The 27,275-nt window shown below is 45.6% G+C and overlaps 1 protein-coding gene across 1 annotated transcript in view; it reads right to left on the reverse strand.

The window, feature by feature from the left end:
- The window catches only part of TUFM (Tu translation elongation factor, mitochondrial), a 136,301-nt gene extending 109,361 nt beyond the window's left edge, over positions 1-26,940 (reverse strand). The window contains exon 1 of the mRNA XM_086932375.1: positions 26,724-26,940. Within this exon, the coding sequence (XP_086788501.1) occupies positions 26,724-26,763 (40 nt within the window). The 5' untranslated portion in view covers positions 26,764-26,940. The remainder of the gene's footprint in view (positions 1-26,723) is intronic.
- Positions 26,941-27,275: the final 335 nt, after the last annotated feature.

Genomic DNA, 27,275 nt, shown 5'->3' on the forward strand with positions numbered 1-27,275 from the left:
GGGTATGGTTCTACATGCTAAGATGTGAATAGAGGATAAATATCCCAAAGATCTGGAAAATGTCAGTAGTCAGTCAGTAGTCGGAGATGGTCGACATCCATGGATGAGGGCGGGAGAACCTGGTGGGGGGGCGGGAATGCGAGCGAGGGGAGGAGAAGTGTGGCAGGCGGGTTAGGGAGATGCTCGTGCTTGTGTGGTCATGTGACCTGCGCTTGTGGTCACGTGACTCACATGCACTGTGAGAAAACCGCAGTGGTTTGACGAGTCGATTGAGCACTTGAATTTTCGCCTATTACATTCGCAAGCGAATGATAATAGGCGAAACCTAAAAATGCAATAAGTCTCACCTTTTATTAAGTTAAAGCCATTCGCTTTGCTATACAAAACCATTAGTAAAGCAAATGGCTTAAACTTAATCAAAGGCGAGACCATTGCATTTTCAATGCTTATTTTATAATTGCGGCTGACAGGCCCTGTGGTTGCCTCGTTTACGGAGCAGCAGATCGGATGGGCTGATGGACCCGCCCAACTCCGCCCCCCCCCCACTCCTAGACACTCTCCGCCTTACAAGGCTCGTGCATAGGCCCCCACGCCGCCCACTCCGAAGAGCACGGGTTCGCTGTCCAAGCCCCCGAGGCAAATGAAGAGGTTTGGTGGTGGGGGCCGTGGCCAAAAGCCTTTTGCTATCGTAATGTAAAGTTATGTGGCTATTACAAAAAATCTCCAAGTGTAAACAGCTGCATGCCAGCACGGAGCGCGTTACGGGTCGGATTGTTGAATAAAGTCAGAGTGAGTGTAAAGTGCACTTTACAAACCCCCCCCCCCCTCACAGTATCTTGAAGTCTGTGACAGGGTAGGAATTTTTGTCCCATTTAATTTTCATTGTTACAATTTTTCCGCGGACAAAAATGTTCCATTAATCTGGTTTGGGCAGAAATAAACAAGCATGGACCCAGTTCTCACTAACACAAAGTACCCCTGGCACTAACTTTCCCTGCTGTGTGGGTGCCAGAGAGGCGTGCACAACAACGGCTTATAGTGGCGAGAGGACAAGGGGCTCCCCCACAACCTCTGCGCTTTAATTGCCGGCTATTGTTTCGCGGCCCCCACGGCATCGGGAGCCTGGAAAGATGTGAGGGGGTGACGGGGGCACACAGCGGGAAGGAGCGGCCTGTTACACGCCGCCTCCGCCACCAAAAAAAGCACGCAAAAAATGGGTGGCTTGTATACACCCCCCCCCCCAAAAGAAACCAGTAGTACGTGTGAAGATTTTAGGCCCACGTTCTCCGCAGTCCATGTAGCGCCCCCATCCCGCCCCACCAGGTCAGGACAGAGCCCTTCCCTCGGGCCCTGGGTGCAATTTAAAACTCCGCTTTGATGGCAGCGCTCCAGCCTGGAGCAAACAGATGACACCACCTTTACACTGAGCCCCGACCAGACTCCCTGACCCCTAGGGATGCACCCAGAGCCACACAGACCACAACTCCGCCACCGCACATGCAGCTTCGGCCTCATAATGTCAATATATTGCATAAAACCACGTTTTCATAATCAAGTTAGTCACATGAACACTCTTGGCAGACCAGGAAGAGCCGCGTATACAACCCTGAAAACAAAGGGAACATGGGTGGCTGCAACTCTTGCCCACACAACCAGCCCTGTCCTTCAGGCGGACTCAAAGTCCCGACAAACTGCCCTCCCGGACTCATGGTAGGAGACGTGCCGCACAGGGTACTGTGTCATCCGCGAGCTTACAAGGGAACCGACCACACACACAGAGATGCACTTTTCGTGGTCACGAATTGTGACCAACAAGAAGGAAAACAGGCAGTTGAGACTAACAAGCACGAATACAGGGAGCAAAAGAAACCACTCCCGCCCCATGCAGGCATTTTCAGGGGTGTTCAAGGCCCATCTATACCGGAGTGGGGGGCTGCACGAGAGAAGGTGGAGACAGAAAGGAATACACTGGAGTACAAGAATACCGGATGTTTACAGCGCTTAGAAAGGAAAGAAGTGCGACACCAAGCACTATAAAGAACAAGGCCTTCGTTCCCACTGCCAGATGTTTATGTCAAGCTGCCATAGCTGAACTCAGTATCTTTGCGGGAGGGAGTGGAGACGTCTCCGATCGAAGTATATGAAATTGAACTTAGTGACACGAAAGATCATTCGTGGGGAAGGGGGCCATGCCCTCCCTTAGGGGGCTTATCAACTAGTGGTCTATGGCCGCAGGCAAACACACAGTACAAATACAAAGCGCACACACAGGTAGTCACACAAACTAGGCCCCTAAAACTGCAGATACTGGGCAAAGGAACGACCCAAGCGCAGACAAACAAAAAACAATGCACAAAAAAACAGCAGATACAGGGCAAAGACGGACAGGGTGTGGAGGAGAGGTGGGGGACGGGCGTGGACACACAAACATGCAGAACACAGATGCACCACCCACAGACAAACACGGGAGGCAGGGGCAGATATACGGGCACAGTCGGAGACACAAAGGCAGAAATGGAGCAGACCAACGCCACACAGATACAATGCAAAGAAAGCCAAACATGCAGAGAAACAGGCAGCAGGAAATGGACATAGAGAAACTCACATGAGACTAGAACTACAGACACCCTGCCCAAAAGGTCACATGCTCCATAAAGTCATAGAAGAACAGAGGGGCAGGGAAACAATGACACACACAACCAGCAGGAAGAGGTGGAAGGGAAGCAGGCACACACAAAGCGCACGGAGCAGTCTCCGCACTCCTCCTGTTATTACAATCGACCCGTTGGCGATAATGCTCAGCCACAAGGCTCACTGCGCCCCGCAGGGTCACAAGGTCACCCCCATATGAACAAGCCGATTACTGCAGAGAATGCTCCCGTCCATCAGAGGATGCCTGTCCTCTCAGGACTCTAGGGAGCGAGCCCAGGGGCCCAGCACCGCCGTGGCATGCCTACGGGCCACACGGCCAACCCAGCTTTTTTGCGACACCATGGCGTGATTCATGCTGCCTTAGGTAGGTAGAATACAGGCTGGCCTCAAATTACGAATCTCGTAAACAGTGGTACAATGCACACGCTATTGTCTTACACTATATTATATGCCCTAAAACTGTGGCCCACTCAAAACGGATTTATTGCCAAACCAGGGCATGCGGGACCATTTTACCTGCCTGCACCGCCAAGCCCATCTCTGCAGCAGCGCTTTACAACCCCTCGCCAGACAGACCGAGAGCCGCCCTTTCTTTGCAGGACAACCAGGAACGGACCCCATGGGCGGCTCGCGCTAAGGCTAAAGCTCTTGTTAGACCAGCATGAGTGGACAAAAGGCAACACATTGCCTCTATTTGAGTTTAAAACAAAGAGTGCCCACATATGCGTTGTGCCCAGCTAGGGCCCCCAATAAAGCAGGTTATTTCAAAGCAGCTATGAACATTCTGCTCTGCAATTTGGGTTCTACCCACGTTGCTGGCCACTTAGTGGACCCGATTTTTTCTAATTTGCTTAACATCAATTGCCCCCATGCTCTTCCAGTATTCTGGTCCGATCATTTCCTGGTGGGCTTTCAGGTCAAAAAAGATCTATCTAGCCTAGTCCCAAATGCCTTCTGTCCTAAGACCAACTCAAGAAATTGGGGTAAACTGGATATTGAAACTTTTAATAAGCTCCTATCTAAGGGGGCCGCCACTCTCTAGCCCAACTACTATAGCAGACACAGATGCCATACATTACTGGATTCTTAATTCCATTGATGCTCGTCTTCAGTCGTCTGTCAAGAAGGTGAACAATCACCGGCCACCTGCCCCTTGGTTTTCCGAGAGTTTAAAAGTGGAGAAATTTAAATGTAAAGCGTTAGAGAGATGCTGGAGAAAGAACTTTAGCTCCAGACACCGAACTAGCCTATAAAAAGGCAAAAATAGACTACCATTCACTCTGTAAGGCTGCGCATGTGGAGCATGTGACCTCTTCCATGTCTAAGGCACAGAATAACGCCAAGACGTTGTTCAAGCTTGTCTGGCGCTGCATGTCAACTCAAATCCCCGGATCTCACTGAATCGCAATGTGAGGATCTTGCTATGTTCTTTCTCAATAAAGAAAAAAGTATATATTCCGCACTTAATGAGTCTCAACCGGCCAACGATATACAGAAAAATAAGAATCTTCATCAGTCAATTAGGAGTACGGAACCACTGGTCTGTGCCTCCTTGGCACCTATTAGCAATTTAGAAACGTAGGTGCCCCTGGATATAAACTCCTTTAGGCGGATTTTGGACAGCCTTAGATCCGGTTCTCCTAGGGACCCTATTCCCATCACTGCTCCAGAAACTCGAACAGTACTCTCTGTTTATTATGGAGTTGCTCAATGCTTCCTTAAAGGAAGCAAAGGTGCCACCTGCATGTATGTACGCAATGGTTCTCCCAATTAAAAAAAACAAAAAAACAATGCAGACTCCGCGCAACGGTCTAACTTCCGGCCCATTTCTTTGCTTCCGGCCTGGCTCACAGTCTGGCTTTAGACCAGGTTTTTCACCAAAGACTACTCTGCTTGGATTCCTAGAAATGATACGTCACCATGTTGATACCAGGGATACTGTGGCTCTTATACTCCTGGACTTAAGTGCTGCGTTTGACACGGTTTCTCATACCATGTTACTGCAAGCTTTGCAATCATTGGGAGTGACTGGCTTAGCACTTAACTAGCTCAATGACTTTCTGTCTGATCGCACGTTCCAAGTCTTTTCTCCCACTTCCAGTTCCAATACTCATTCTTTCACCTTACGGGGTTCCTCAAGATTCGATCCTTAGCCCTCTTTTATTCAACATCTATGTCAGGCCTCTGGCGACGATTGCTGAAGATTCTGGGCGGTCTCTCTTTTCTAATGCCGATGACACCAAGATTGTTTTCTCCCTATCTGCTGAAAGGGGGTCGAAATCATCTTCTCTTGAGTCTGGGCTGAGGAATATAGCAGGCTGGATGCAAGTCAACCTGCTTAAACTCAACGGTGAAAGGACGGAGGTGATGATATTTGGCAAGAATAAAGACCTGTGGGGACCTCAACACTGGCCGCCTGAAATGGGCGCTTTGCCCCAGCCTAATCATCAGGTTCCGAACCTAGACGTTATAATCAATGACCAGCTATCAATGAGGCAACAAGCAGTGAAAGTGTCTTCGACCTGCTTTACTATTCTCAAATGGCTCAGAAAAATCCTTTGGATGTTGCCATTGTCTACGCAACGAACAGTGGTCCAAGCTCTTGTTACCTCAAGACTGGACTATGGCAACATTCTGTATCTTGAAGTCAACAAGGAAGTGTTACGTAAACTACAGTTGGTGCAGAATGCGGCGGCTAGGTTACTTTGCAAGGTTCCAAAAACAGTCTCCATCTCAGGCTCTTTTCCAGATCTTCATTGGCTCAGGGTTGAGAATCGTATTAAGTTCAAAGCCCTGAGCTATATGTTTGAAATCAAATTTGGTAAGGCACCCCAATACTTTAATGTCTTAGTTCATCCCTACCTCCCTTCACATTCTTTACGTTCTGCCACTCAGGCTAAATTTACCGTGCCTAGGACCAGACTGTCACGAATGGGCGGTCGGGCGTTTTCCTGTCTAGGCCCCTCCTTGTGGAACTCCATTCCTATATCACGTCGGACCGAAACTATATATGAGAATTTTCGTAAGTGCTTAAAAACCTGGCTGTTTAATATGTAGAACTTTTTCCTTTTCTGTTCCTGATAGGCGGTGCCGGAAAACCCTTGGCTGGCTGTGCACCTTAAGATTAAAATAACATAACATAACAGAGTGTACAGACACATCAAGAAAAGACACAACATACTCTTGTTTGTCAATCTCACAATCCACTGAACTCTGCACTGGCACTCGAAAAGACATTCTACCCTAAAATTCTTGCCACCAGGTATATCCCAATGCAAGCGCCGAGATGCCCTAGGGTAAGTCGAGCGCTATATAAGAACACACATACATACATACACACATATACCTCACAATAAAGTTACAGTCTTGTAATTTTGACAAAAGTCTTAAAAGTGTGGCAGAAGCCGTTCCAGAACCTTTGCATTCATAAGATAAATTAGTAGTTTGTGATCAGTCACTAAATCAAAACAATTTCCCCACAGATAGGTCTCTAATTTTTCCACCACCCATGCATAAGCTAACGTCTCCCTTTCGATAGTGCTGTAATGCGATTCAGATTTGCTCAGGGTGCGTGAAATGAAAGCTACAGTTCGTTCTTTCCCAAAGTGTGACTGCATAAGTACTGCACCAAGCTGGAAAGAACTGGCATCAACAATAACACACTTGTCCAAACTACAGAACGGCTAAAACGCAGGAGCAGAAATAATCATATTTTATTCACTTGAAATTGCTAGTCTTCTCCTCTGTCCAAATTAATGTCTCCTACTTTCTAACAAAACATCTTAATGGTTCAACATGGAGAGATTGGCATTGGACAAAACGAGCATGATACTCACTGAAACCTAAAAAGACCTAAGTGAGTCTGTAGGTGGGGATGCTTTGTTAATAGCATCAATGAGATCTTTCTTAGGTTTAATGCCATCCAATGTAATGGTGTGCTCCAGGTAATCAAGTTCCTGAATAAAAAAACTCACATTTCTCCTTGGATACATTCATACCTCTCACATTCAAACTGTGTGCAGCTATATCCTTACCAAAAATCGAACTGCCATCCTGAAACGCTGGTACACACCCGACACTTTTAAACTAGTCCATTCATATTTGGAACACACTAGAAACTAATGCTAATCCAAATGGTAACCTTAGAAATGTAAAATCGCCAAAAGGTGTAACAAAATTGGTCAGTTCCTATGAGCATAGTGACAGGGACACCCAATGGTACACTGATTTAAGGTCAATGATCGAAAAATAAGTAGCCCCCCCTAGGTGCCATTAACATAGCTTGAATTTTCGCCAACGGGTGACAAACCACCACAATGCTCGTTAAGAGTTCATAAATCCATACCTTGGAGTCATTTTCAATTTTTTTCTTTGCCAAAACAACAGCCGAAAGCCATTCTGATGAATCATTAGGTTGTAAAAAATACCCTGATCACACAATTCATCAAGAAGTGTCTTTAAGTCATCCCTTACATGAAGAGGAACTGACCTGACTTTATGCCTTTACAGCTAAAGTATCCACTTTGAGTTTGATATCATGCACTACCCCCTTAACACACTCAACTTTGGTTTCCAAAACATCTGGGAATTTATCAATTATACTAGCAATTCCTCCTAGCGAGTTATCAGATTGCTCTTCAATGGACGCAACTGGCATGTCGCCCCAAACTATAAGTTGATCACTGCCATCTTTGAGCATAATGTCCAATTTCCCCAAATCTCGTCAACCAACTTGTATCACGTCCCTTCATAGCAACATATATCTTGGTTAGAATGCCCATTTCAATATCTTGGCCTCCCAAGGCTTTCGGGTGCAAAATCTGAGTTTTTCAAATTATTTTTTACATTGTTTACCATAAAACGTGACATAAGACAAAATAGTAATGGGCCCAACTTACCCCCTTTGAATCCTTAGTCTGCTCTTTTGATGGTTCCCGGGGCCTGATTTCCAAGACATACAAGTCCTTAAGGTTAAGCACTCACATGTGCCACCGCCACATTTATTATTTAAGAGTTTTATATAGCGCTGGCCAGACCCGAGGGTAGTGGAGCGCTTTAAATCATTTGTATCAAGGAAATCACAAACGCAATAGTCTTGAGGAAATCACATAGTAGAGTGTTAGTATACATAATGGTATAATGGATCATGGCGCTTCATAAGTATGGGTATGCTGTACCACATTAAAGCAAGGAAGTCTGATGGAGACATAGCGGTGCGCACGTTGGCTCAAGCCAGCCCCCTTTAGGGGTGTGGGGGCGAGGTAGGTGCCCGGTAGCTTGGCGGAGGTAGATGACTTGATGGCAGAGAATCCGGTATCTGTCCGGTTCCGGCTAGTGTGCTCCGTCGGCAGCCATCGATACAGGGGCGGACGATTGAGAAAGAGGTATTTTAGCCGCATTTTAAATTTTGGAAAGGATGGAGTTGTTCTGATGTGGACTGGGATGGAATTCCAGATTTTGGGCGCACTTCCAGAAAAGGAGTGGGCTGCGTTTTTTTTGTTTACAGGTTTTTGGCGGGATGAGGAGAAGTGTATTGGAGCTCCTGAGGGTCCTTGTCTGGCCGGCCTTCTTAAGAGGACAGGTAGATGGGTTTCCCGGTTTGCAGGGCTTTGTGCGTGAGGCAAGCGGTTATGAAATTGGCACGCATTTCGACTGGGAGCCATTTTAGCTCTTTGAGTACAGGCGATATGTGATCGTATTTCTTTGCTCCTGTGATCATTCTGGCTGTTGCATTGAGTGTTGTTCTGAGGGTAGCTAAGTGGCATTTAGCTGTACCTGTGAGGGCTGCATTACAGTTGTCTAGTCTGGACTGCACTAGTGCTGGGAGTAGCTTGCTTGAGGTACTTGGGTGGGATGTAGGGTTTTATTTTGTTGAGTAGTTTCAGGTTGAGGAATGCGCTTTTTGCTGAGATTTTGATGTGCTTTGCAATGTCTAGTTTTGGATCAAGAGTAATTCCCAGCGATTTAACAGAGTCAGCTAGGGGGTAATTGCCGTTAAAGGCGTCAATGGCTTTCAGCCATTCTGTGATTTGGAGGTTCTGTTTTTTCTTAGAGATAATGAGGAATTCCATATTGTCTTGGTTGAGTTTCAGGTGATTAAGGGATAGCCAATTTTGGACTTAGGCGGGAGGGTGGTTGGTGCGGGGTCATCCCGTGGGGGAGAGCGCTTGTTGTTGATATATTTGCTTTTGGGGTTCCTGATGTCAGTGTTGACTTTGTGTGAGGCTGGGGGTCGCATGGAGGATCCCTCGTCCTCTTGCGCGTGTGGAGAGGTGTGTGATTAGGTATCATAGCTAGCGGGTTGGGGCGTTAGTAGTTGGTTGGGTGCTGTGTAATGGGGAAGGAGGGGGTAGGTGGCAATTGAGCGGGGGATGCGGGGCATCCTTGGCATCGTACCTCCTGTGTGTGTTGGAGAGCAAGAGTGTATTGTGCGTGTTTTGTGCCAGGTGGGCGGAGGGGAGGTGGTTGTTCAAGGGGGAAAGGATGACTGGGTTGGCGGAGGGAGTGGGATTAGTTTGGGGGGGGGGGGTCTCTTCAGCACATACCTACCAATAACGCTGGCACACAGATCTTGAGGCAGAACCCTCCCCTGAATCCTGGGAACAACTATGGCAGAACATCCCTCGCATTTTTAAAAGCATTACACAACAGGTGACAGCTTACAAAATCATGACTCGTTGGTATTATACCCCCCTCAGGTTGCAGAAGATGTTCCCCCGCCTCCACACCCATGTGCTGGCTTTGCCACACTGCCCCAGGTTCCTTTATGCACATATGGTGGTCCTTCACACTTAGAACGCACTTTTGGAAGGAGGTGTTAAACCACATCAGGGAAGTAGTGGGATTTCCCATTCAGAGTACCCCTGGGGTAGTGATTCTTGTACTCCGGCCGAAGTCTCTTAAAGCGATGACACACTTGGATTGGCGCCTGATCTTCCACATGTTGAACGCGGCGAAGCAGTTTATAGCGATGCAATGGAAGAAGGCTTTGACTCCCCCCTCCTCGGTGTGGCTCAGCAGTCTATGGCAGGTAATGCCGATGGAACTTCTTTACCATTGTCTAGCCAACAGTGGTGCTAAATTAGTGCGTATCTGGCAACCCTTGGTATCACATCTCTCTACACTGGAACATGCCCGATCTGTCCCTCCCCGCCTAGGGCTCCTCCAGCTGTTAGAGTACCCTTTGCTTCCCAGGAGAGAATCCTATGAGGAAGCGATTAAATAAATTGGGCCAGGATGGATAGTCCCTGCTTGAGGAACACGGAGTCACCTCTGCTTCTTTTCTTTTCTTCCCTTATCTTTCCTTCTCTGTCACTTCGACCTTGCTATTCTTCGTTGTTCTCCTTTCCAGGCTAGCAGAATTTATTATATTAGGCTCCAATAATAAAGGGCGCCCTTTCTGCTTCAATAATACTAGTACTTCTGAGCCAGGAGCGACCCCTCCTTTCAATTATGGTTTATTGAGCACTTATTTTCTTGTATTGGGTGGCTAATTGGTGTGCTCTATATGTTATACCTAACTGATGTGGACCAGCGATGTAAGTGCTGTATTCTTGCCTGACTAATTCTGCCAATTGCCTGGTGTTTTTAATTTTTTTTCCTCTGTTTACAAACTCATAAAAGAGATTGAAACAAAATAGTAATGGGTGAACCCGAATCAGACTATTACTTCTATTTCCATCTTACCAATACGTGCAATTCCTATTGGTGCCCTGAAGAAAGAAGTGTTATCAATAAAGGTTAACACCAAATTATTAATCATGTCCTTGTGTAACTCATCAATCTCATTAACCCTTACAGGACTATCACTAGATTCCACAGCGGATCTACAAATACTTAGGAAATGTTCAATATTTTACACTTAACTGCTGGACAACTTGGATTTTTCTGCAAACGCGGTTTAGAACCACACTTATAGCACAACAGTTTCTTTTCATTTCTTGTGGTATTCTTCCCTTTAGATATATGCTGGTGCGAACCTTTACTTGAAAGTGCACAAACAGCGTCATCATTCAGTTTAGTGCCAGCGATACCTTTTGAAGAAATGGATGCACAGAAGTTCTTGCACTTTTTTGCTGTAAAAACTGATCCAAACAAAACAGGTGATGGACAAAATGTGGATCAATGTCACACATTCACCCCAGTCCAAAGATCTGGGCCCAAATCCATCATTTTTTTGCACTCCACACCACCCTGGGTTAGACAATGGCGATATGCAAATCAGCTCTGACCCTGTGCCCCATGGGAACAGTCCAGTCCGAACTACAAAAGCCATGTCCTTCCCAGAACGGAATCAAGCATCCGAGGACCGGACCGGTTTCGAGGTAACACCTCTCATCAGCCCGGCTAGCTTGACTCCAGTGGTGTGGAGTGCCTGGGACCCACGTCTGAGCATCCCCAGCGCACTTATGGCGGCAATTGCAAACAAAACAGGTGATGGACAAAATGTGGATCAATGTCACACATTCACCCCAGTCCAAAGATCTGGGCCCAAATCCATCATTTTTTTGCACTCCACACCACCCTGGGGTAGACAATGGCGATATGCAAATCAGCTCTGACCCTGTGCCCCATGGGAACAGTCCAGTCCGAACTACAAAAGCCATGTCCTTCCCAGAAGGACATGGTAGCTCAGACGTGGGTCCCAGAGCCTCCACACCACTGGAGTCAAGCTAGCCGGGCTGATGAGAGGTGTTACCTCGAAACCGGTCCGGTCCTCGGATGCTTGATTCCGGTCTGGGAAAGATATGGCTGTGTAGTTCGGACTGGACTGTTCCCATGGGGCACAGGGTCAGAGCTGATTTGCATAAAGCCATTATCTAACCCAGGGTGGTGTGGAGTGCAAAAAACGATGGATTTAGGCCCAGATCCTTGTACTGGGGTGAATGTAAGACATTGATCTACATTCTGTCCATCAAATTGTTTTTTGTAATTTTCTCCCTGAGTGTACTGGGGTAGCTCAGACGTGGGTCCCAGAGCCTCCACACCACTGGAGTCAAGCTAGCCGGGCTGATGAGAGGTGTTACCTCGAAACCGGTCCGGTCCTCGGATGCTTGATTCCGGTCTGGGAAAGATATGGCTGTGTAGTTCGGACTGGACTGTTCCCATGGGGCACAGGGTCAGAGCTGATTTGCATAAAGCCATTATCTAACCCAGGGTGGTGTGGAGTGCAAAAAACGATGGATTTAGGCCCAGATCCTTGTACTGGGGTGAATGTAAGACATTGATCTACATTCTGTCCATCAAATTGTTTTTTGTAATTTTCTCCCTGAGTGTACTGGGGTAGCTCAGACGTGGGTCCCAGAGCCTCCACACCACTGGAGTCAAGCTAGCCGGGCTGATGAGAGGTGTTACCTCGAAACCGGTCCGGTCCTCGGATGCTTGATTCCGGTCTGGGAAAGATATGGCTGTGTAGTTCGGACTGGACTGTTCCCATGGGGCACAGGGTCAGAGCTGATTTGCATAAAGCCATTATCTAACCCAGGGTGGTGTGGAGTGCAAAAAACGATGGATTTAGGCCCAGATCCTTGTACTGGGGTGAATGTAAGACATTGATCTACATTCTGTCCATCAAATTGTTTTTTGTAATTTCCTCCCTGAGTGTACTGGGGTAGCTCAGACGTGGGTCCCAGAGCCTCCACACCACTGGAGTCAAGCTAGCCGGGCTGATGAGAGGTGTTACCTCGAAACCGGTCCGGTCCTCGGATGCTTGATTCCGGTCTGGGAAAGATATGGCTGTGTAGTTCGGACTGGACTGTTCCCATGGGGCACAGGGTCAGAGCTGATTTGCATAAAGCCATTATCTAACCCAGGGTGGTGTGGAGTGCAAAAAACGATGGATTTAGGCCCAGATCCTTGTACTGGGGTGAATGTAAGACATTGATCTACATTCTGTCCATCAAATTGTTTTTTGTAAAAACTGATCATGCAAATATGTGTCAAGATAATCCCCAAATTCACACTTGGGCGCTATTATACGTAGGTTGAAAACATGCTCCTCAATGCTCTCATCAACAAGTTGTTTCCTATAATGAAAACTGTGCCTCTCAATCATTATGTTGGGCTGTTCACAAACCTTTTCTCTAACCTCTTTTAAGGTTGAGCCTTGGGAGTGCATATGCTGCTCTGCGAGGCATGCTTTATTCGTGTATGGCCTTGAAGCTCCACCCACTCCCGATCCATATTTTTCATTGGCTTGTGTCATTGTCCTTTGTAAATGCTGGCTTCAGATTTGTTAATAGGCTTGTTAGTCCCTCCTTAGTACTGCCTTGTCTTCATATTTAACCTCCCATGAGGACTGGCCCTTTTACTTCTGTTGGTACATGGTAGGTCTTATTTAATCTGTAAGCGTTATTTTTTTTAATGAGTTTCTCCTACTGCAGGCGCAACATGCTTTCCTGCAACATTTAGCGCACCATGCGCGCTTTCATTTTCCAAGCAGCCAGAAACAATGGCAGCCATTTCATTGAAGTGAAATAGGTCTCGCATTTAGAAAAGTTTGAGCTATTGGCATTGTAAATGACAGGGCCTTTTATTTGTGTGCTAATTATCAAATGTGAGACCTATTGCATTGCAAATGCTTGTTTGCTTCTCTAAACACACCCCACGGTATAAACTGCCCTGAAAGAGGTTCACACTCTGGTAAGTTATCAAAGATCTCTTGTCGAGCATCCCCGAAAAAAACACAAATAATAAAGGTTTCTTCCTTTCATTGGAGTAGTTTTTAGCATCAGTAGCCACAATATAATTTTCAAAAGTCTGTACTATTGCGGTCACTTGACTAAAGTAAAGATTTGCCTGGATTTTGTAGGAAAGGGTTAATATGCACAAGATGTTAATGATTAGACTGTCACGCCTGCCAGCTATTTGGAGAGCACGCAGTCCCAGATGGCAGCGCGACACTACGCATGTGCGAGGGGATCGGGCAGGAAACTAAAGCTTGACCTCCCCGCTACTCTGAGCTTCGCGCTCCAGTTTCTGGTCGCTACTTGCGGCGCGTCACTTCTGCCTCGCCTACTTTGTTTCCTGTCGTGGACTATGATTGTCGGATCCACATCGTAGCCTGATTTCCCAGTTGTTCTTCGTTGCCAGAAGTATTCTATTTACGCTTTTGCTGAAGCGCTGTGGTGCTTCCCAGAACCTCGTTGTTTAGAGGTTTACTCTCTGTATTCCGCCTTACCCTCTTTGCGGTATGTTCCGAGCCTCCCCTTTTTCTTTTGATTCACTTATTGTCCCCTGTGCCGGCTGTTTCTCTCTGAGTCCTTGTGGGGGCCCCTTGCCTACACTCTTGCGGATCCGCCTTTTGGCCGGACTACGGTTCGGTCAGACGGCCGGCCTTGCGGGGTGTGGGTTGCTAGGGCCTACTGTTGGATTCTGGGAGTTGTGGTCCGCCTGGTGGAACATTCCTTTTTTGTTTGTTTCCCTTTACTACATTTGGTTTGCTGGATTTCCTGGATGCTGGCATTCGTCACAGTGCAGGGGAAAGACGACCTGGTAACGCCCTTGTAGCGTACTTATATCATTTAAACATTTCCTTTGTGAGGGTTCGGTTGGATCTCATGCTTACTACTCTTTCAGACACTCTATAGCAGTGATCCTATAAGTTATATTGTTCAACCACGCAGTTCGGCCCGTTGCTTTTCAGGGGTAAGACAAGTACAGAACCATATCATTACTCATTGGTGTTTATCATACCCCGTGGTTACATGCTTTCATTTATAACAGGCCTCCCGTGGTACCTAGACACTGAACGTTTAGGAATGCAGATTGAACCCTAGAATCCCAGGTCACTCCTTGTTTATACCAGGTAATAGGCAATGTTTATAGAATAATATAGGAATTGCTTGCTGCTTGTTGTTGTACTGATTTACCATTCCTTTTAGCACCAGCTTCCTCCAGAGAGAGAGATCCGTCCAAGAAGTCCAGTGTCTTACCTTGTTTAGTTCCCTCCAGATCACCATTGCATTCTAGTTAATAGCCGCAATAGGTGTAGGAGGGACACGTTGGGTTAGACTTCGGTTCCTGGCACTCCTGCGGAAACTGCCTTTGGCTCCTTACATAGACATTGTTAATGATGAAAATTATAGTGAACAGAATAATAGTGTTAAGGTTAAAACAGCACCCTCCTCAGGGTAAGCAGTGCTCTAGCTGATTTCCCTAGCTCAAAACAATATGAAACAAGCATTTGCAATGCAATAGGTCTCGCATTTGTTAAAGTTAGAGCTGTTGTCGTTGAAAATGACAATGTTTTTTACTTTTGTTTTTTTATTTGCAGTTGCGCAATGATATTTTCAGAGCTCTATTGCCATTGGTATAATAAAGCAAAAGTAAAAAAACATTGTCATTTTTAAACACCAACAGCTCTAACTTTAACAAATGAGAGACCGATTGGATACTCGTGCATGTAACGTCCTTTCCAAACCATGAATTGACAGGTTCGGTCAAATTCTCTACTTTTAATTGAGTGAATATGACAATTGCATTGTAAACTCAGGAGGGTGAAAGGCTAAGTCAATCCTTCCCACATTGACATATTTGACCTTGATATCAAAGTCCTGCAAACAGGGTCTTTAGCAGCTAAGATAGGTTGATCAGATATCCTACGTATCACTTCATGACATTAAGAGAACAACTGAGGAAGCGCTTGGTGAGTCTATTTGGTGAAACATTTTAATCAAAAGTAACTTTTCTTACCTATAATGCTATGGGGTTCAGACTGGCACCGCTCTGTACTGCTACCCTGGTCCTTATGTGTTTTGCCCTCTTGCTGCCGTAGCGCTTCATGGGCAGTGATGATAACTAACGTTTTGGTGGCAGATGGGCATACCTGAACTTAGCGACCTAGAGGAAGAAGTCCAGAACAAAGGTGTGGATCGCACTCCAACATGCCTGACGAACGTGGCCGATATAGAGAAATTTCCTCTGAAATCCAGCAAAAAAGAAAGCTTAAAGTTATGGACCCAGAGGTGTGTGAGCGGTTGAAATCAGCATTCACAGCACATTCAGATGAATGAATTAACTGCGCTGTAAGTCATCGTTCTGTTAACTGAATCACCCTAAAACACTTCCTAGCCGAATTAGTAGGGAGATGGAGAATGGATACAAAAATAGTTGTATTCGGATAGAAAGGTAGTTTATCTTGTTGCAGATGCTTGCCAGCTGAGCAGCTTGTTCCATACAATGATGGTGCAGCAGTAACATTCCACTTTGTGGTGCTTTTCTCAGTGCGTCGGGGAGCACGTTGTATAAACGTCTTAACTCGCAGCCTGCAGTGCACACTTTCGAGTGCACTTCATTCGTCGCTCACTAGAGCAGAAAAAAGCCAGACAGAGCCAAATGGGCGAAGTTTGACTACGTGCAGATAAGCAGCCTATTAAGAAACATTATTTAATGTGAAAAAAACAAGCAACAACAAAAAAAACAAGCAGCAGCTGCCCGAGGATGCGTGTGGAAAGAGTGGGTGGCCATAGCAGAGTTTGCCTCCTTTTTAAATGAAAATGAAACCATGGCAGCAGTGGAGATACTCCCTACAAAAGAAGCGTTTTACTCCTAGTCATAAAAATATAATGCATTGCAGCATGCAGCTCTGTGTTGTAACACGTCAACGCCGACATTCTGGTAAGAACGCTTACATTTTACATAAGCATTGGAAATGCAATTGGTTTGGTCATGTCTGCCGTACACGCGCGCTCCGAGGCTGGAGTGGGAGCGGAAGCGAGGAGAGGCACCCAGAGGAGCCATTAGGAATGTGTAAGCACTAAGAAAAACAAGTTTCAGCTATTGGCATTGTAAATGACAATGTCTTTTATTTATGTTTTATAAACCAAAATATAAATAAAAAGGCATTGTCATTTACAATGCCAATAGCGTTTAAAACTGCACTGCAAAGTAACCGGAACTTGAAGTTGACAGCCTAGTATTTTCAAAATGTACATTTTACTGACCTAAATCTTAATGCATCTCGTTTTAAAGAGGCCTGATTCTGCTTCGGGGAGAAAATGACCTGCTGAGCAGTCCGCCTTTGAAAAATGTTGCGTGGCTCATGTGCTCGCCGTTCTGTAAGTTTATTAATTTACAAAACACAACGGCCTGCTGTTCGGAGAGATTTATCCTTGTAGCGCTGTATTTGGTTTTGCTAGAACAGCGAGGCGCTCGTGCTCGGAAGGCTAATGGCGCCGAGAGAGGACCGATCCCCTTCACAGAAATAAATGATTCCTGCCGTGTTCAGTGGGTCTGTGCGGCTCTGCCCACGGCTCAGTGAGTGCATCAATACTGGAGTCCTCCTCACATGCTGTACATACTGATGACACACTGCTGGTAGCATGACGGACTGAGCATCATGCTGGCATCGGTGCACCTGCAGGAAATGCGCAGACATGTCTGTTTTCATTCCTGCGCTTCCTCCGTGGCTTCAGACCTTGCATCTCCGACACCATGTGTTCAGACATAGTGCTACCAAGGTAGTTTTATTCCCGCATGAAAATAATATAATATATACAGTATGGATTTTTTTTTTAGCCACGGATGCAATTTGGCAATGTCATAATGAACAAGATTTAGTTTACCCTTTATTGCATAGCCTACACACCGTGTGAAGAGCACACAACAATAAACATTACCTGAATCGAAAGACGTTTGAAGCAAAACACAACGGATGACAAACAGTAACAAGCAAACTCACCGCCACAGCCAGTCTTTAACCGGAAGCCAGGCAACCTTTGTTGGGACGGGGGTGGGGCCGGACAAAAACAGGAAGCAGGCGCTCCTGTGCCCGCCGGAGGATTTCCGTGTTAGCTAGTGGGGCTCCCGTGGAGAGCCCCGCGGCCCCCGCCTGTTAACCGGAATGACCCGCTGGCTGCCGAGGGACACGCAAGAAGAACCTGGTGAGTGGGGTGTGAGGGGGATGTGTGCGCGCGCGTGTGTGTGTGTGCGCACGTGTGTGTGTCTCTGGTGAGGTAAGGGGGGGAGCGTGTGTGTATGCAGTGTGTGTGTGTGCGCGCGTGTGTGTATGCGACGGCGGGGGTGGGTTCTCTGTATGTATGGGTGCGTGCATGGGCGCTTGTGTGTCTCTGTGTATGCGTGTGTGGTGCCGTGCGCGCCCCCGAGGAGGAATCTGAGACAGCGACGCTCGTGCTTGAGCTCTGTCTCACATTCCTTCTAACACGCCAACAAAAGATGTCTCGCAGACAGCAGGCTTACGCCTGCTTTTTACGTCTGCGAGACCTAAAAATGCACTGAAAACTGAGCAAGCCAGTACAACAAAATATTTTGAACTCCCTAGAACATCAAGCAGCCGTTTGACACGACACGTCCAAAAAATGGACGCATCCAAAAATGCTATGTGCCTGTCGATTTCATGGAGCAAAGAGCCATCTGACTCAACGCACCCCACAATGCCTTGCACGTGGAAACACTTTCTGGTATGACACCAAGACAATGCACCCCGGAATTCCTAGCGTGAATCCCTCAGGAACACAAAGAGCACTACTGCGCTTCAAGTTCCAAGCGTGATGAGGCAGGTAAGCGCAACTTTTAAAAATCAAAGCCGGAGCCAAAGCACAACTTCTGAATTACAAGCCTGTAATGACCCAAAGAGGTGCAATCAGAGCCAGACTAGCCATAGCGGCCACCGGGCATTTCCCTGGTGGGCCAGAGAGGTGGGGGGTGGTTTTCTGGCTGCGGGGGTAAGGATTTCTTACAGATGTCCGGTTTTGTAGCAGTGCTGCAATATGGGCCCCATGTCACAAAAGTGGGAGTGGTGCTTTTTTACTAGCAACCCCACCCCCTGGGCCGTCAAGCAGCAATCTGCAGGGCTAGTTGCTGTTCCCAGTCTGGCCTTGGGCGCAATCCAAAACAGCTTCGCTGTATAGGTAGGCACAGTTTGCAATTCTCCCACAGTACTGAAGCAGCCAGAAAATCTTCAGAAGGCGACAATGTAAATGTCCTGTTGTCGCCAAATTGTGCTGTGCAAATGCCGCATAAATGACACACAAGAAACTGTCTTGTGGAAGCGTAAGTTTATTGAAAGTAGAATACAAATGCCACGAAGAGCAGGCAGGAGCCCTCTAGAAACGCTGCTGTACCAGACTGATAATCCATTTGAATTGTCGGCTGGACAACAGTAGTAACCAGGGCAACAGAACACAACCACATAAAATGTTATATAACCACACAGGCATACAACATGTACAAGGCTCCTGCACAACATGTACAAATGTACAACAGCCCCAATACCACAGATACTTACAGGAGTGATACCTAAAGGCAGTTATCTTTTAAAGTACAGCCGCTTAGCTTGTTTACTATTACAGAGAGAAAGAGGATAACAGCGGAGTCTGACACAACCTCATACACCATCTCAACACTGTGCAGCATGCGCATGCAGCCACCAAAAAAGTGTTTTGGGACATAGAAAGTAAATTTGGAGTGAGAAATCATACAGACACATGTTTCATCTGACACACCAAGACTTTTTCAAGGAAGAACTGCAATTGTTCCAAGGCAGATATTATGGTCTTTAGCCTAAAGAAATAAAGTGAAAGATCAACTAAAAATTCTTTAAGTAATAAGTCCAGTGATAAAGAAGCTGGGCCTTAGATTCAAGCCAAATGATGAGGACTATAGTGGGATTATTTATTACGTTTGCACATAGTTCCTGGATTCGCCTCTTAAACTGCCCGGAAAGTTAAACCTGCTATAAATCCTAATCAAAAGGCACAGATCCTTATAATTATGGGGAGCGTGTTTGATTGAACAGATAATTACATTGAAACAACCATGATATAGAACAGTGAAATACTGTAATGCATGCCATGTAGCAGATTCCCACCCATGCGGCTATCCGGCATGGGACCTCAGGTAAGACGAAGGAGTGGAGGTAGCCATCTATGCTAAAGATAAGATTTCACATGTTAAAGTGAGGTCATAATATCACACCAGCTAACCGAAATACCCCAGGTTCACAAACTCGACCCAGGTGTCATTTTTATTAGGTCTCTGCCTGTGAAAGACTGCGCACATCCGCAGTCGAGCTGGAGAGATTTAAGGATATAGTGTATTTTTCACTAGCGAGGTTAAGCCCAGCCCCTCTTTTCCATTGGCTGGCGTCAACGTTCATGCTAAACGGTGGCCAGCCATTGGAGAAGAGGTCCTAATGACGTTCTGTTATATTCTGGTCTTCCCTGCTGCTCAGCCTGTGTGTGTGATGTCATCAGAATGTTGGCGAATGCATGGTTTGAATGTGTGGTCAGTTTGAGTGAGTGGGGCTGAGCAGCTGGATGCTGCTCCCGGTGGGGCCTTCTTTACCATCTTACTTGTGATGAATAAATCTACTTAATCTACACTACTGGCTACTGGAACTCTTATTACAACAACATTACTTCAATGTAACAGTGGCGACGATTGGAACTAAAGAACCACGCGTGAACAATTTGAGTAACCTATGAAACTGCCAAGAAGCCAGCTCAGCCTGATGAGAAAACCTAACCAACGCCGTAGATGCCCCACCAGTGTCTTTAACAGCAGACAGCTTACAGAAATGTATTTTGGGCATTGATATTCATGTGGTTTTAAATCTCCCAGACTACGGTGAGCCTACATGCTTAAAGATAAGAAGATTTGTAACATCTATGTTACAAATCTTATCTACAGAGGTAAGCTTTGGGTGTCGGACATTGCGTGGCTGGTACATCTGGAAACCTGCTATACCCAGCTCTAAAGCTAGTCCTGTGCTAATTATTGTGTTTGTCAGGGGCAAAGATCAAGCCCTGGTATCATAATTCACACCTTAATTGCAACGATCGGGTCCCAGTTTTAAGTAATCAAGTTGTCTGTTGTCGGGGGCAAAGATCGGGGCCCGGTGTAAAATAATGATGTTTTGGCGGAGATGTTTTGGGTATTGGATGCTAACCCTTCTGCAATTTTTGTGAATTGGCGACTTTTAGTTAGGATTTAAGAGAATTTCAAATGCAGTATCGGGGGGTCAACATCGAGCCCAAGAGTACAGTGCTGACAACTGGGATTGTGGGAAGTTTTGACCCTGCACACTATTCCCATTTCGAGGCAAAGGTTGTGTGACAGTTTGTGCAGAGTTTTGCCTGCTGTGTTCTCGAACCGTCGTTTTATTCAGCTGGAGACCTGCTTCTTCGCCAGCTGTGTGTTGAATGATGACGCAACAGAATCTTACCACGATATCGGTGATTCTGTAGAACGTGTCGTCATCTATGGGTACACCTCTCCTCAGGTCACGACAGCGTCACGAAGGGTCAAGTTTACGCAGTGTTGATGCGCTCGTACGTGCATCATAGTCCACAACTGTCACGGCAGCGTCATGGAGGGTCAAGGTTACGCATGACTGAGCGCTTAATCCTTCTTTCATTGTGCTCCTGTCCCCTCAGTTACACAGTCTTGTTTGGGAGCGGACTTCCCAAGCTTTCTTCAAGAGGAAGGTACTGTTTCACTATCTATTTTAACCTGGATGGATTTTGAGACCAGCTGTCTCATTTGGGAACTTCCAACATTACGATCTGTACATTCATGTATCGTTCCAGTGCACTTCCTGTTGCGGAACCTACTTATGTCTATCTCGATATTATTCACCTGATTATTGGGCATGCTTGAAGTACTGTATTTTTGTTTCTTTTCCAACTGCGCCACCTAGCGGTTATTTTTCATCATTGCACTTCTACAGGAAAATATTATCCACACGATTTAGACACTGTAGATCCAAATCTTTATGTGTTATTTCTGATGCATTTTTCACGTCCCTTTGTGAAACTTAGCTCCGCATAAAGTTCTTAACAAATGTTACCTGCCTTGCTGGAGAAGTGGAGCTGCGTATTGAGACAACGGTGTCTACTTTTATTATTTTTTATTTCTTGTGTAGCTTTCAGATTCATAGTTTATGCATATAGTTGTGCCTGCCATGTTTTGCTAAACTTATGAGTTGTTATCTGCTGCAAGTTGTCATTCACCTATATTTTGTTGATATAGAAACTAGTTTACAAAAGGTTATGTGTGCCATATTTGCGGTGTACTTGTAGTAATGTATGTATGCGCTTTGTTCAATTGGTTAGCATGCGCATCTGTATTTAGGAGGTGTTTTACTTTAGGTGCGTTTCGGGGAGTCATGTTCCCTGAACGCTGGGGAGTCATATACCCCGTGCTGTGTATTGTAACTCGAGTATGTGAATTTGGGGAGCCATGTACCCCGTGCACTGGGAGTCATGTACCTTGTGCTATGTTTTACTTTAGGTGCGTTTCGGGGAGTCATGTTCCCCGAACGCTGGGGAGTAATGAACCCCCTGCTGTATGTTTTATTTTGGGTGTGCGTTTCGGGAAGTCATGTACCCCGAACGCTCGAGAGTCATGTACCCCGTGCTGTATGTTTTATTTTGGGTGTGCGTTTCGGGAAGTCATGTACCCCGAGCGCTGGGGAGTCATGTACCCCGTACTGTAGGTTTTATTTTGGAGTGTGCGTTTCGGGATGTCAATTACCCCGTGCGTTGGGGAGTCATGTACTCAGTGCTGTGTATTGTAACTTGAGTATGTGAATTTGGGGAGTCATGTACCCCATGCACTGGGAGTCATGTACCTTGTGCTGTGGTTTACTTTAGGTGTGTTTCGGGGAGTCATGGACCCTGTGCGTTGGGGAGTAATGTACCCCTTGATATGTGTTTTGCCTAGGCGTGCGTTTCGGGGAGTCATGTACCCCGTGCGCTGGGTGTCATGTACCCTTTTGCAGTGTGTTTTGCCTTGGTATGTATTTGAAAAGTCATTTAACCTGCATGTTTTGGGGAGTCATATACCACATGCTGTGTGTTCTACCCTGGTGTGTGTTCTAAGGAGTCTTACACTTTGTTTTGTGGACTGTGTTGCCTAGCTTAGAACTGCTGCGTTCCTGTTTTCGTTATTCTTTGCCGGAAATTTTTTTTTAGCTTTGGTTCCCCGTTTATTGCTTTTTTGTGCCAGTCTGGCCAACTGGCATGATTTGTGATATTTAGGGTTTTGGTTTGTGACGAGGGATGGTGGTCATGTGAGGTTGAGTTTCTGATTGAATGGTCATTTGTTGTTTTTGCATTGGGCATTGTCAGATTGAGTTGTCATGTGATGTTTCTGCATTGCATTGTTGGATTGTACTGTCATGGTGATGTTTTGTATTGGTTTCATTTGGAGAAGTGTGGCTCAATGGTTAGAGCGGCAGACCCTGATGCAGAGGTCTAGCCCGGGACCAGGGTTCAATTCCCCGCCTCGGCGGGTCTTGGGCTCAAAATTCCACGTACCTGATAATTCTTGCCTTGGTGCCTATTCTAATCATAGAGTCCCACTCAGTGGACGCCTCACAGGGAAAGCCAGGACTGGTTCCACAGCGGTATTCGTACAAGCGCCTTTAGACCCTTGCGGGTGAGTAGTGCGCTATACAAGTATCAATTTACATTTAATGCTATTAATTATTCCATATAAAATTATTCTCCACTGTTTGAATTCCTATATTATGCTGAATTACTATTCCACAATTTATTTGAAGTCATTTATATATATTCTTGTTTAATGCTTATTTGAAATCCTGACCCTGTCATCGTCGGGGCATACTGTATTTATTTTCTCTTGCTTATTTTGTTTTCATTGTTTTAAAGGAGGGAGATGTGTTATATTCTGGTCTTCTCCTTCCCTGCTGCTCAACCTGTGTGTGATGTCATCAGAATGTTGGTGAATGCATGGTTTGAATGTGTGGTCAGTTTGAGCGAGTGGGGCTTTGCAGCTGGATGCTGCTCCCGGTGGGGCCTTCTTTACCATCTTACTTGTGATAAATAAACCTACCTAATCTACACTACTGGCTACTGGAACTCTTATTACAACAACATTACTTCAATGTAACATGTTCTTCTTTCTCTTTTAGCCCCATCCTATTCAGACTGGGTTCCTTGACTTACTGGTGGCGTAAAAGGTTTCTTATCTTCTTTACGGGGCCATCTGATTCGCCCCATAAAGAAGATAAGGAACCTTTTACCACAGCAGTAAGTCATGCCGAGCCCGTCTGAAAAGGACGGGGCTAAAAGAGAAATGTCTTATTTTAGTATGATTGCGGCACCTGCGCATTACTTTTAAAATGTTATTAAGTAAAGCGCGGGTGCCACGATTATACTAAAATGAAATAGAAAAAAATCTATTTCTTTCATTTTGGTATAATCGCGGCACCCGCGCTTTACTTTACTTATCTATCGCTCTCCCCCTATCTATCTATCACCCTCCCTCTATCTATCTGTCTATCGCCCTCACTCTGTCTTTCTATCGCACTCACTCTATCTATCGCCCTCGCTCTGTCTATCACCCTCGCTCTATCTATCCATCGCCCTCGCTCTGTCTATCACCCTCGCTCTATCTATCCATCGCCCTCGCTCTGTCTATCACCCTCGCTCTATCTATCCATCGCCCTCCCTCTGTCTATCCATCGCCCTCCCTCTGTCTATCCATCGCCCTCCCTCCATCGCCCTCCCTCCATCGCCCTCCCTCTATCGCCCTCCCTCTATCGCCCTCCCTCTATCGCCCTCCCTCTATCGCCCTCCCTCTGTCAATCCATCGCCCTCCCTCTATCGCCCTCCCTCTATCAATCCATCGCCCTCCCTCTATCAATCCATCGCCCTCCCTCTATCAATCCATCGCCCTCCCTCGATCAATCCATCGCCCTCCCTCTATCGCCCTCCCTCTATCAATCCATCGCCCTCCCTCTACCGCCCTCCCTCTACCGCCCTCCCTCTACCGCCCTCCCTCTACCGCCCTCCCTCTACCGCCCTCCCTCTACCGCCCTCCCTCTACCGCCCTCCCTCTACCGCCCTCCCTCTATCTATCTATCTATCTATCTATCGCCCTCCATCTATCTATCGCCCTCCCTCTATCTATCGCATCACCACAGCATCACTCAGCACCACCACAGCATCACTATGCACTACCACAGCATCACTATGCACTACCACAGCATCACTATGCACTACCACAGCATCACTATGCACTACCACAGCATCACTATGCACTACCACAGCATCACTATGCACTACCACAGCATCACTGAACGCCACTACAACATCACTCAGCCCCACCACAGCATCAATCTGTGCAACCATTCAACAACAACTGGTTCAAATATGTTCTCTCAATGTTTCAAGCTTTATTACAAATGTCACAAAAAGATGTTAATATTTCACTTCTGTTCTTGGATTTGTCACAATAAAATACACTGAACATATTCTTCACAAAAGTTATTTACAAACATTTAAGCTATTGCCATTATAAATTACTATAACTTTTATTTAAGCATTAATTATTTAAAAAAATTAAAAGCCATTGTTGTTTGTAATATCAATACATGAAATTCACGTAGATACGACGCAAATGCTATAGGTGTCACATTTGCGAAAGGTAAAACTATTGGCATTGTAAAAGACAAAGCTATTATTATCGCTATTTTCAAAACCAACACAAATAAAAAATGTGTCATTTACAATACCAATAGCTCAAACTTTCCTAATGCAAGACCTATTGCATTGCAAATGCTTGTGCGTTTTTCACACTTTTTCCTGCACGTGACTTGCTCAAATAATACATCTCTTGCAGACATCTCCAGACAGATGTGTGCTACAGAAGTGAGGTGTAACCACATGAATAATTTGCACTCTGGATGTCGGTCTAACGTATTACAAATAATGTTGTTAAAACGGATGTCTTGATGTAAGGGGTACATTTTGAAACATGGAATGGAACGCTGAACCTTCATAGCGAAATTACCACAAACATGGCTTAAAGGTTTTAGTCAATAAACAAGACTTAAAATACTGCACCGTGGACTTGGTATCACTGTCCAAGTATGAAAATGTTTGAACAGCAATTAACCATTTATATGTACAATTTTAAGTACGTGTCCATTGTTCAGGTGTGTAACGTGATATGTGAAAATGTATTTAAACTTCGGTTTAGTGGAAGCTCAACAGTTTAGTGGGATGTAGAACTGCTTATATTTTGGAGTTAGCAACAAGAGTTCTCCACGGCGGACCAACGAAAAGCACCTCCAATTTCCAAAGTCCCATAAAATGTTAACTTGTCTTGTGCTGTCCAACCTCCAAGACCTGCTGTGGTTCGGTCCCACTGGAATCCCAGATAGAAAATGTGAAGAAATGTGGCGGCAGCACCAATTGTAAAGTAATTCGCAAGAGACCACAAGTAGTTAAAAAAATATTTGTTTCTTTTTATTTTCGTTTTTTCAATGGCTGTCCTGTGCACATTGAAAAAGCGAAAATAAAAACAAACAAATATTTTTTGAACTACTTGTGGTCTCTTGCGAATTACTTTACAATTGGTGCTGCATCCACATTTCTTCTTATATTTTGGAGTTCGTCTTAGTTTATGTAATTATTAATGTACCCTTTTCTTCTTTAACTGACTTATGCTGGGGTCGCTCTTCCTTTGGAGGTTTTAAATCCTGTATTTAAATGAAAATCTGATTTGATCCAGGTGTATTGCTTGTTAGTGATCCTGAAATGGTTACCACGCTTCAGAGTTTTAAAAACGTGGAGTACATCACTTTAGCGACCCCGTCTCATTACGGTCCTAAGCGGGGTTATTGTACCTGCCGCCCTATCGTGCCAACCATCATTAACAGGTCGTAGGTCCACTCGTCAATCTTTGGTAAACCGAATGTGGGTGGTACATTGGCGTGGGGGTGCAAAGGGGAGGTAGGCACATGTGATGATGGCATGGGAAATTAAGAGTGTAGTCGGTTGTAGTCCTTGGGTGTGGAGTACAGAGATGTAGGGGGGGGGGGGGGTTGTTAAAAATCAAGTTAATAAACAAAATTACTGGCTAAGTAAGAGCTGGCGGCGAGGGCTATTTAAGATAGTATTCTGGTGGTGTCTAATGCTGCAGTGGTAGTGGCACGTTGAGGTGAAAAACTGGTGCAAACGATAAAAGGGTTCTGCTATAGTAATAATACATTAGGGGTGCAAGAGTTCCCGTCCTGACATAAACATAGCACAATCCTCACCTCCCGTCCCGTAATACCCTTTTAATGACCCTTAACTTACCGACCGCTCGGCTCCTCACCAGCATCATGCGCGCCGCCATTTTGGATCAGACAGGACGTGATGTCATATCCCATGGAAATTCATTTCCGCATTCAGCCATCGAAGTAGAAACAGTTACACAACACGGCGACCGCTCAAAATAAAAGATAGACAAGCATTCGAGAACACACAAACTACACCACAAACCGGACGAATAACGTATGCCCTCTCACTGTACACTGAAAAGGCCAGGGTGCGAAGGGCTCCTAATTTATAAAAGATAGATAGGTCCAGAAACAGACCACGGTGTGTCATAATCATAAATAGGCTAATGTTTTATTGGTGTGTATCAAGCGTTTACATTGCCCAAACAAGGATTGCAAATCTAGAAAATATATTGGTTCTTTATATTTCTTGTAATTGTCAGTAATTGTCAGTACCGAAGAGAGACTACAATAAGAGAAAATATAGAGCTAATTATAATTCTTAATAGAAATACACTAACATCTCTTATAATTTCTGCAGTATGTACTACAGGGTTTTGGTGGGTTGAAAAAAGTGAGAGCCTTTAAA

Source organism: Lissotriton vulgaris, chromosome 7 (genome assembly GCF_964263255.1).
Source record: "Lissotriton vulgaris chromosome 7, aLisVul1.2, whole genome shotgun sequence".
Lineage (NCBI taxonomy): Eukaryota > Metazoa > Chordata > Amphibia > Caudata > Salamandridae > Lissotriton > Lissotriton vulgaris.